At 35.2% G+C, this 12,617-nt stretch overlaps 1 protein-coding gene across 1 annotated transcript in view; it reads right to left on the reverse strand.

Moving 5' to 3' along the window:
• Positions 1-735: 735 nt before the first annotated feature.
• The window catches only part of PCDH11X (protocadherin 11 X-linked), a 473,232-nt gene continuing 461,350 nt past the window's right edge, over positions 736-12,617 (reverse strand). The window contains exon 7 of the mRNA XM_065643156.1: positions 736-1,429. Coding sequence (XP_065499228.1) covers positions 1,038-1,429 — 392 coding nt within the window. The 3' untranslated portion in view covers positions 736-1,037. The remainder of the gene's footprint in view (positions 1,430-12,617) is intronic.

Here is a 12,617-nt window from a genome sequence, read left to right on the forward strand (position 1 = left end):
TAATAACTAACCTTTTACTGAATACTTAACAATAGCCGTAAAAAAAAGCCACATACATCACTCTAATTTTATTTTAAACACCCATAGCTTGCAGCCACAACATCACATCAGTGAAAAAAACTACCCCAATTTCCTACTGTTTTCAGCAGTGCCCACGTAATTTTCAACTAACAGGAACAGTAGCCAAACCAAGCTCTGCAAGATGAAAAAATAAAAATAAAAATTAGAAATAGACTTATTGCTTGAAAAGCATAATATGTCACTATTGTAGAAAGGAAAATCTTGGACATTAAAAAAAAGTCATTGAAATTTTTTTTTTTCCAATTTAGATCTTGCATATCTTATCTTGTTGTTTATTTCACACAGAAAAGCCTAGATGAAAGCGCTTTTTTCATATATTGCATTCTTTCAAAGAATAAGTACCTGTAGATTGAGCCAATAAAAATTAAAATCAAAAGGAGCTGTAATGTTTTTAAGTACATTTTCCTTCTTAATTATGTGAAAGATGAATTTTCATGGAAAGATATACCATCCTTCTTAAGAATTAGATTTTAGGATTCTATTATGTAAGGTAATCAAAAGAGAAATTGCCCACTTGATCTCTATTGCTAAGCAAATGGAAGATGAATTCTATGAATATGCTATAAATTATAACAACAAAGAGAAAAATGAACAAGGTATCTTTAAACTGTCATATTCCCCAAACTGTACTAAGAAATTGCCTTCAACAGGGAGGAAGAACTGCTGGCAGATATTTGCACTATATGGCCCATATAAGAAAATCAAAAGGATTTGGTGGTTTTGATTGCTTCTGGATTGCAGGTTTTCTTCCCCATTTGTGGGTTTTACCAAGAACTATGGTAAATTTCTTTTAAGTAAGTCCTAAGGATTTAGCTTTTCAATTTCAAATTTAGGATTCTATATACATAAATATTCACAAGCCTAACAGGTTTGTATACGCCCTAGGAACAGTGTTAGGCTGTGACTATATACAGCCACACTTAAAGCCTGAAATAGTGGATTTGTCAGATATGTGTTTATAGCTGGTGCTCATGTACAAACGTAGCGCTGCTCCCAGACACCGGTGCCTGGCGGGCCGTGGCGAAGTTTGCCAGAGGAATGACTTTGACAGGGTCTTCGCTGGCGCAATGTCTTTCGCAGGTGTTGTAGAACTGGGGCCTGGGCCCACTCTGGCCTTTCTCAGTGTCGTCCTTTGGAAGGGGCCTCCCAAGAGTGTGTCGTCCCTCAGGCCTGGCTCCTCGGCCCCAGCCTTGCTGGAAGCCAAATGATGGCAAAGGGGTGTTGGACTGCTGGTACTGTGTCAAAGACGGTGGCATCCAGCAGTTGTCGGAATGGCCCAGGATGAGACACTCCTGTGTGCAGGTTTCAGAGGCTTCAGCCAGGGCTTTCTGGAGATTTATTTCGATAGCTGGGGGGGTGGAAAAAGACAAGACATTATTAGAGGTCTGAAGACCGATGTGCACAGAGAATCAAGGTCAATGAAGCAATCTCAGTTCTACAATGAAGACCACCATTTGGAAAGAAAATACCTCCAGGTGTACTGCTTAAGTGAAGGTTTAGATGTTGGCAAGTTTGGGGCCCACAGTGTTCTCATTGGCTATCCTCAGAAAAAAGTTAATGTTTAATGAACAGATGACACCATCATTACAGCCTTGTAACTAAAGCCCTTACACATTCTACCTACAATGACCTTTTCATTTTTTGAAATTGTCATTTGTGTAACAAAGCTAGAAGCCTTATAATAATCTAAGGCAAAACAAAATTAATTTGGATACACAGCCAAAGATGGTACATTGGCTTCAAAAATGCACTCAAGAGATATAAAAATAAGACAGCGTAACACCTATTTTAAAGAGAATTGATTTCTCCATGCATTTGATACTAGAAACCTTGAAAAATCAAAGGGTAATAGCAAAAGAAGGTGTAACCTCTGTAGTTTACTAGTAATTGAACCAGATTTCTTTAGTAGATACAAGGTTTGTGCCCTTGAAAAAGGATTATAGAAATTATAATTTGTTCGAAGGCAAAGTAAACTACTAAATCTGTAAGACATAATTTGCAATACATAAACAATCTTGATCAGTTTCATTTAAGCTGTGTCTTTACCATGTTGTGTAAATTCAAACTAATAGAATGAAACTTCTACAAATCATTCTTTGAAACAGTTTTCATATTATATGTGTTAATTTTATATTCTCGTGCTGTGTACATGGTTTAAATATACCAGGAGCAAAGTAGAGTATCTGATTAGATATTTTGCTGTGTTGTCTTCACAAAACCTTCCAATAAAAGATACATATGTATTTTTAATATCTGTCTTCATGAAAATAACATTTAAAATTGAGTTCTGGCTAAAAACCACTGGAGAAGGTATTCCACTAGGAATTACTTATAGCAATGTAAGTTCTGAGTAGAAGCCTCTCACCATCTGAGCTTTATGTTAAACACACACTACATTTCTGTTTAAACAAATACTTTGCATGTTGAAATCTGTGTAAAGCTACAAAGCACAAATACATATTTCCATGTTACATCCCAATACAAATGAATTAAGTTTTACCTTCAGGCATTGAAATATATAATGCTACTGTCCAAAATACAGGTTACATCTTTTTAAAATCTGCTACGTATAAGCAGACAGCTGGTTGCTTGTTGTATCATGAATGCTATATTCTTGATTATTTCTCCTTAAGTACATTGTATGAGTATGTGCTAGTTAGAGAAATGATTGTTTATGAATGCTATTTTGCCCTATTACTGCCATTTCAACATGTCTTCAGTCATTTTGTCTCAGTATTTTTCAATGTAATCCTGACAAAGCTTTGGCACCTTGCTGTTGAAATACTAATCCAGTTTTGGTGGGCAGTAGGAGACAAATATGGAAATAATTCAGTAAAGGCAATAGTTCCTGCAAAAAAAAAAGTTACTACTGGTAGATTAGTCTAATCTTTCTGTGTCCTGCTATCTGCTATTAGAGATATAAATTTGAGCATATACAAGTCTTGTTAAGCTCTTTAATTATCCAGGTTTGCTTCTCTTCTGATCAAGGCAATTCACTGAAATCAGGTAGAACCTTGACAGAGTGTTGAGTTATCCTTGTTTTATACAGAAACTGATATTTTTTGTATGTATTTAAAAAAAAACCCTTTTTGATACCCAGTACCTCAGTATTTCTTTTTATCTGAAGGCTTTTTAATCACTCTTAAAATGCTATTAATTCAGTTAAACTGAAAAGCACACAATTATTTATTTGGAAATAATACTTATGCATTTGTAGCTCTTCACAGCAAGCGGTTACAATACTTATATTGTGCTATCTGTCTCAAACTTCAGTAAGAGAGTAAAGAAAGCTAAGCCATCAAAAGAAGCATTTGGCAATAAAAACTTAACACTTAAGCCTTAGACAAGCCAACTACAGAAATAAAGGGTCGCTTATAAAACATTCTGTACACCATCTCAACAGATCAGTAGGATGGTAATTTTGTGCCATGTGTTGCCAGACTACCTGTAGACTTGGAACACGTTACCATGCTATGAATGTCAGAATGACAGTCTTGTTTATTCTGTTAATAAAGAGATTAAAAACAGCAACAGAACAAAACAAACAAAAACCAAAAACAAACACAAAACCCCCCACAATCCGCCCCCCAAGTTTAGAACAGTCCTGGGCATAATCGTAAGTTATGCATTCAAATTATTTTGGCTTTGAGTTGAAGTTTCATTACACAACAGTCTGCCAATGCAGGACTGTTTAGAAGATACACTTTTTGTAGCAGTCATCATCTTTCTTTCAACATTGGTATGTGGTACATGTAATCTTGATTGTCAGAGGACGTTTTTCATCACTGCATATGATTAATAACATGTAAAATATACAGTTCTCATTAACTTTGAAGAGTTAAAACCCTTTTCTACTGAGCACCTCTGCAGTGTTGCAGAACAGCAAATAAAAGAAAGTATTTAGCAAATACAAATACTTTTCTGTATGATGCCTGACTCAATTTTTTTCCAGTAGTAATGGTTATGTTTTATAATATACTGCACTCATTAAAAAAATGAAAATAAATAATTTTTTAAAATCAATTATATCCTTAACCTCTAGACTAACTTTAAAAGGAGGCTTTCTGTTTTGTTTTTTTGTTTGTTCGGGGGGTATTGTGGGTTTTTTGTGTGTGGTTTTTTGGTTTGTTTTTAAATTAACACAGTTTTCTGTGTTGTTTTTCTTTAAATGCAAATCACCTGCCTATAGACCATAGCATTAGTGCAATCCTGGGAGAATCTTTAGGAGACTGGGCGTGCTGTAGGAAACCAAATTAACTGAAGGCGTTACAATGACTATAGTGTGAGGCAGGCAAGGTCCCCAGTATCTGCATTTGAAGGAAACTTAGAAAATATCATCAACTGAGCTACCACGGTAAATAGTGCCAGCAAGGATAATTGGGATGCATAGTAGTTTCTGTTTGGTATGAAGTAAAAATAAATAAAACCAGCAGTGTGAAATACTATGGTTTTAGCATAATGTAGTAAAAATAACTGTTGGAGCATAATTCTTCTGTTTCTGAATGAACCTAGAATAAAATGTGGGAAATTTTCTGCATGAATATTCACCAGGCATTATCTTTATTTTCCTGCTCTTCCAGGCCATGAAATGTAGCTTCTTTCTGTCAGTCTAATTCATTCTTTATTTTCCTAATATACCATCATTCTCCTGCTTCTTTAGCACCTGAAATCCTTCTAAATAGCTACTTGGCATTGCACTGTCATCTAAACTATTCCTTACGTAAAATCACATTTTTAAGAATTCCCATTTTTATCAGAGAAAAGAGCTTTATGTCAGCAATATATTGTACTAATGGTGCCAACTTACAGTAGAATGCAACTGATTTCTGAGTATTCTGTGACAGACTGAACATGCAAAGAGGTCACTGTAACTCGTGCCGAGTTGTCTGGCTGTTCCTCCACCACTTGACACCCACTTTAACCAGAGGATTCTCTGCCCGGCTCAGCCCAGCATCCCAGAGGACCCTCTGAGCAGGAATTCAAGCCAGGCAGCTATGTGAGCGTGAAGTTCAGTGCTCAAGTGGCCGTTTCTCACAGGCTGTGTAAATGGACCATGGCATTTTCTAGCTGCTACTCTTTAAGCGTCCTTCTACTTTGCATCTTTGCAAGTCATTGCTAACTGTGGGTAAAAATAAAATTTTCTCTCATTCAAAAGTAGTAATGTAGGCGATTATTCTGTGGCATCTGCCTCTACCAGTCAACTAAAAGAAGGTTCTTGCTGTCTGAATATTTTCAGAAGAAAAGATGGTTTTTGCTACTGAAATTCAGTGTCTAGTAACATCTCACATAAGATACGACAGGTTTATAAATGGAAATAGAAGTGTACATATCCCTCATGTATTATGAATAAACAATACCTTCTATCTGACTCTTACCAGTCTACCTCATTTCTTACTTCACTCAGTAATAAACCCCTAATTTTATATATATTTTTTTTCATACTACATGGAGACTCTTCAAGAATGACATACAAGTAATACGAAAGAGAATTTTTAATTCATAGAACAGATCACACTCATGCACGTGTGAGTTTACCACTTTGATTTGAACTCCAGATTGTTTCAGGAATGAAACTATTTTTTAAAATGTCTGCCTTAGAACTAAGAACATTTTTAAAGAATGTGTCTGTCAGCTCTTATGAAATGTTTAGATCAGAACTGTCAAATACAACCAAAAGCACAATAGTTAAAAGACTTTCTTCATTGTTCCATAGCCTTTATCATTTATAGGTCAAAGCAGTTTTCAGTAAGATTATTTACTTTCACTTAAGAAAAAGTGGAATCCAAACCTTGCCAGATAGCAACCCTTCAGTCAAAACAATTATTAAAAAAAAAAGTTTTATATTTTTTTCCTGTTTGTTTTGGTTAGAGGCTTCTGTGGTTATAAAGTCTTCATAGGGTTTTATAGATGGTAAATAAAAGTGTTGGTTATTATGTTTTGGGGGATGCAAGCTGAAGAAGTCTACAATGCTACTCTCCCTCTCAGTTTACAAAATATGTTGCACAGCACTGCCTACTTTAGCATTTCCAGCTTAATATTATGTTCTGGTTTTAAGAACATTTCTCATAGAGAATTCTCAAAAGACAAGCTGTTAGTACAACTGTGTTATCAGCAGTCTCAGAATCTTGAAATGTTAGAATCATAGAATCATTTAGGTTGGAAAAGGCCTTTAAGATTGTTGAAGCATATACTTGGTGCATACATGATACACTTTCTTTTCTACCCCTACGCCCTCCCCTCCACCCCAAAAGGGAAACCTACAACAGAGACAACATCAAGAGGGCTGATTCCTTTCTCAATCTGCCATTAAAAGTCACCACTTGGATTATGGAATTACAAAAAGACTTAGGAACATTTGAAGATGTCTGCTCTAATATTCTGGTCAAAGCACAATAGCTTGGCCAAAACAGAAGAGAATAGTTTTTCTAAAAATGTAGGCTAAACTTTCAGAATTGCACATATCCCTTTAAAAAAAAAAAAAAAAAAAAGAATGCATGTGTTAAAAGGGATGTGTGCATTTCTAAGAGCTGGACAATCAAGAACATGAGCTCCTGGAGAAGCCTTAAAATATGTCCACCTTTATCCACATGTATAATAATGATCAAAATACATTTATAAATTTATTGATTAACAAAATACTCAGATTCATTAGAAGTTCAAAACCTATCAGACTGCACTGTACTGATGCAGGCTCAGGGGGTTTATAATTTGTGCAAACAAAATTTCAAAAACAATTAAAAAAAAAAAAAAAAGAAAACAACTTAAACTCCAGAACACAGAGTGCTTGAATTTTAAAGCCATGTAGCTGAAATCTTAATGAAAAGCCAGTATTGAATTTGACACATTTTGGATGCAAACCATCCAGTGTTACATTTAGAGCACTCTTGTTTCATAGTAAAGCAAGCAACAATTAGCAAGCAATTAAGCAAATTGCCCATAATTATGCCATTGCTGAGCTATTTTTCATATTTTCACAACACAGCACATATATGAATACATGGCTTGCAGTGCCAATGCTATTCTGTCAGCATCCAGAAGTGCCTCTCATTTACTGAAGCGTTTCACATTAAACAGCTCCCATCGCACTTTCGGTGCTCTCTGCTCAGCAGGAACCCACCAGAGTGATGAAGATGACAACCTTCTACCACTCATCTCAGCCAATAGCTCCTAAGGAATGGGTCGTTTCCCCCCCATTTTTTGCCCGTGTGTATTTACTAAATGTGGTACTAAATCTAAGCAGGAATTCAAGCATAATATAGGGAAATTATAGTCCAGAATTACCCTGGTGACCAAAAGTGGCCACTTGGGTAATATCATTTAGCAGCCTCTACTATGTGAAGGGAACAGAAATGACATTAACAATAAAAAAGGGACGGGAAAATAGTTGTTAGTGTAAACTGGGTTACTTTAATAAGGTCAGGAGGAAGAAGCCTGAACACAGAAACCCTAAGTAACTGCGGTTATAATATACTCTACTTTTTTTGCTTTAATAATAAAACGCCTTTGGGACAAGTTTGCTATGAATATTTTATTTCCTGTGTATGTCTCAATAACTTAAAAACCAAGTTATCGAAGTTCTAGCCTTTGAACCATTTTATTGGAAGAACAAGTAGGACACACCACTTCTTTAGTTTTCAGCTGTGTGTACAGAACTTGTCATGACCAAAGTGTGTAAGAAATCCTACTCAGAGGAAGATTGATCCTCCAGATGTTCTGAGTGAGGAGTCAACATGCATGCAGGAAATCACACATTTTCCTGTGTTACCTAAGCTTGCCAGATTGTACTGGATACCTTGCAAGAATAAGATCTGCTTCCGTGCCAGTGAATACAGTTCATATCCTACTAACATCCATAGATTTAATTTGTATTTAATCCTAAAACCTGCCATGAGTTAGGCTTCTTATCATAAAACCCCCGTGGTATGAGGCATGAGTATTTTGCACCTGGCTTTGATGAGTCAAGAAAATGTTACCAAAGATGGCTGGGGAAAGTTGGTGAGGAATGAGACAGGGAATGGAGGAAGTATTAGGGCAGAAGAGACAGCATCTGTTAATTCCTGTATGAATTAGCTATGCTTCTGAAGTTAAGTGAATCTTTCCTTCCCAAACAATAGCTATATAAATAAAACACATTAATCTTTCATTAAGTCATCTCTTATTGTTATTCTGACTAGAATTTCAATCTTGTACTAATGAAAACCAAGAAACAGTATAAAAGCAATGCTCCTGTAAGTTCAGTTTCAATAATTGCTGTTTTCCGTAGGAAGGGATTTCATAAAAAAACCCTCAAGTCCCCAAATCCCCTGCAACCTCTTCATGCCTAATGAACACAGGCATGAGTGTTGTAGAATATACAGCACTGACCCTTTTTGCTTCAATGTCCATATTTTGTTGCTAATTATGTCAAAATAAACACAGTGATTTCCAAAGGACACGATTCTTAGCCTACGAAGTGTATATTAAGTTATCAATGAGAATTTTAACCGTAACTTGTATAATGATTGAAATGAATAGCCTAAAATCTAGTATATTGATTACAACACTGGATAATACAATGTGCTTTATTTAATATTTAATTAACTGCTTCACATTTGTACTGAAGCTTCTTAATTATTAATACATTGTTCATTATTTAACACAGACTATAAATTTGAATTCAAATCAATTAAACAAGGTGACTACAAAGTGAAAAATGGTTTATCCTCCAGCAATAACCTTTGCCCTGCAAACACAGTAAAGAGTGAAATTTGCATTTCTTCCCCCACACATGAGAAGACTATGTATTTCAGGTGGTATATGTTAATCTCTACTACTGATATAAAGTTTCTGTAAGAAACCAAACATCCTAAAAAAATATGCTGGATGAAAAAGGGTTTCAGCTGCCATTTTTCAGCTGGTGCCTGGAAGAGGAAACATTTTCAATCTGAGTTTTTTGTAGGGCATTTATAACACAGTAAACTTTGTCTCTCAATGTGTAAAACTTAATTTTAAGCCTTACAAGATACAACTCTTATTTGCAGTAACAGAATGAGATGTCCACAGAAAGTTGTAGATACCTAACAATTACCACCTCTTGCCTCTTCAAGTAACATCTTTACCTTGACGTGCTGGACTGACCACAGCCAGCAACTCAGCACCACGCAGCCGCTCGCTCACCCCCAGCCCCTCAGCGGTGCTCGGCGCACTGGAAACCTTTTACCGTTCTCTGGAAGATGAGCTTTTCCTATCAATGCTGTTTATTACAGCGAGCAGGAAGACAAAAAGTGTAGTAAAGGTAGTGTATCTGCAAGCATTATTAGTCTGCAGCAAGATGTACAACACTAATTTCACTAAATACTACATCATCACAATGTTTCTAAAGCCTTATTGCTCACACGTGTGTATATATATTAAACCTAGTTTTACATGTTCTTAAATATCCTTAAACATTACTGGAAATATGAGATGAAGGAAATCTATGAAGAATAGTATATCTCATATCAGCTTCCAGAGACTAAATTTCAAATGCTCAGTAAGAGTTGCTTTTAAACGTGCAAGTGGAAGTCATCCCTTAAAAATTTTTAGTTTAAAAAAGTGATCTAGTCCAACATGTTAAAACAGAATGAGGGCTGACAAAAATCCCTTAACAAGGTAACTGTTAACAAGGTAACTGTTAACAAGGTAACTGTACACTCTGAAATACCATTTATATCTCCTTTTTAGTGATCAAATAGTTATTCAAATGCCTCATTAGGAATGTATATGATGATCCATTACCACCAATTAAACAGATGTATATTTGTGTAAATCTATTTTTTTATTTAAACCAGAGTCAGTTCAACATAGTATGTTCTTTAATTAAACGCTGAGGAGAATCCTTTGTGTGTGGGTTTGCTGGAGAATGTAGGGGCATATCAGTATACTTAGAGGCCCTGAACATGTTAGAGGATAAAACCAAGTGAGAAAATATGTATTATATCATGCAAATATGACCATTACGATACCTTCCGCCTAAAAGCAGAAAAAGATACATTAAACCAATACAAATAACTTCAGGTTTTATCTGTACAGAAAGGTTGTTTGTCTGAAACTACGAAATGAGCTGTCTTCAAAATGCAGCTTCATATAGCTAATCCTCAGAAAAATATATTCACAGTAATTTCTACATATAATTCTTCACATCTGTTCTCTCTTCTTCAAAACTAACTAAAGAAGTGTTCTGTTTCATTCACGCTTGCATTCAAATACACATACATTAAGTTTTAAAAAGAAAATTCTTGCTTACAATATCTACAGTGCAAGTATATAGAATATAATATTATACTCATTTTTTAAGGTCTAAGTTTTAAATAAAATTGTGTGTGTGTGTGAAGCAGAGGTAGTTTACTGATTTTGTTATAAATCACTAAATACCTTGAGAGGGTGAAGTTTCATAAAGAAAGTTATGAATCACTGAAACTACATAAACTTATTTGGTGCAGAAACAGAAGAAAATACATTTCTTAAGCTTAGGCTGTGAACATTGTAATAAAAAAAAATCAATTATCTTTTGTGGTTCTCTGGCTAGAGAACAAAGATCAGGGCTTGGAGACAGGAAAAGGGATGAATTTCAGAGAGATAAGAAGGGAACAGTACTTCTAGGTGGAATAAGGTCAGTAGCTTTTATTCTTGATAAAAGACCTACATGAAAATATTAGTATACTCTCATACTACTGTAATAATGAATTCTAACACTTGTGACAATAAGCAGATCAGGTGAATGAGTCACCCTCAGCAGAATGCAGAATACAGGCAGGGTGATGAAGAAGAACTTCATTTTCAGTTATGTTTGAGATACCTCACATCCAGCAGCTCCTTCAAAGGACAGGTGTGGGATAGAAGACCCACAGTTCTGCTTCAAATATCTGTATTTACAACCTTTTTTCACATCAGCGAGTTTCTCCATCTATCTACAGGCCAAATGGAGCTGTTTTATTTTTATTGACTTTACAGTAAAAATAAACAAAAAGTGAAATACTAAAAAATTCTTTTAAACTAAGTCATTGAACGACTGTGAGCAATTGTTCATTTTTCAGACTCTTTAATAAAATGTTAATTTTCAAAGGCAAACAGAAAAAACCCCAAATGCTAAATAAGCTGGTAAACAGGTTATTTCCTGTGATAACTCAAGAGGTAGACAATAAAAGATGTTTAGAAATTGTGTTTTCATCAGGTATACAAAAAAAGAAATTTAAAGTCAAAGGCCACTAGCGCAGCAAACAAAATAAACCTACAACATTCTAAAAAAATTCTATGGCTTTTATGCTGTGACTCCAATAGCATATCGAGAGAAAAAAAAAATCTTTATTAGAATGTAAACAAAAAAAATGAATTGTTTTTATTATGAATACCCTGACTTTATTTATTTTGCAATACTTCTAAACATTTTTATGATATTCACCTACACTGCTATCTAAGTAACACACTATGCTTATTTGAGTGCTGATAGATATTACATTTGACTGGACTATTTATTCCAGTTTAATATATAAGTAAAGCTTGCTGAAGTTTTTTGACAAAACGATTTTCCATCAGCAATGTAGTATCAAAGTTCAACTGTTTTGTGACAGTGTTGATTCAAATGACATTTTGAGGTATAAAATACAGAAGCTAATAGTTTCCATTTTTCTATTAACTTTCTTCTAATTTAGATTTTTTAAATATGAGAATCCTTAATATTTCAACATTGTGCAGAAATGACATTATTGAAAGGAAATGTTCTTATTTCTCCAAAGCTTTTTCCTCAGATTTTGCATTTCACAATAAATTTCAAGTTCAGATTATGATCTGAAAAACAACCCTGCTTACATTTCATGGCATCTGCAACATGGTCTAACACAATCCACAACCATTCCCCTTCTATAAATTCCCTGTGACTTGCTTACCATTACTACAGAAGAATACGCCGGGTGCTCCACCTAAAAAGTTGAAATTCCAAAATTATGAGTAACTAGGATATCTATTGCAGGGTCAAGAGGGCACACATTTTAATTCCTGTTGTGCTTATTAGATTCCTTAACGACATTCTATGACCTTGTGGGAGGACAGACCGGAGCAGTAAAACTTTGACATTTCGTATTTCCACAGGACAAAAGGATTCCCCACCCGCAGCTCTTGTCCTCCCCAAGAGGACACTCTCCTCCATATGGCTGCAGCCCAGGAGGGTTTTTCTCTTGGAAAATCCTCTGAACCACAGACTCCTTGATGAGTAGACAACATTTTCTAACCAATTTTTCACAGCAGTTTTCCGTCATTGCCACTTTGTCAATCTGTCACAGACTGCCCTCAGTGGAACCACGTAGTTACTCATCCCTTTGACAAAGACCTCAAAAAAGTGTGAACACATGGAAAGGGCCATGTTTGATTAACAACTTTGTGATTACTGTAAAAATGAAATTTGAAAGGTAATAATTACATTTGTAATTACTTAGGTCTAAATCTCTTATGTTTCCTACTCCCTCTATTTCTGGGCAGCTGGAGCAATGACTCATTAATAATAACAAAGTCATTTAACCCTA

The sequence above is a fragment of the Caloenas nicobarica genome, chromosome 12, assembly GCF_036013445.1.
Source record: "Caloenas nicobarica isolate bCalNic1 chromosome 12, bCalNic1.hap1, whole genome shotgun sequence".
NCBI classification, from domain to species: Eukaryota; Metazoa; Chordata; class Aves; order Columbiformes; family Columbidae; genus Caloenas; species Caloenas nicobarica.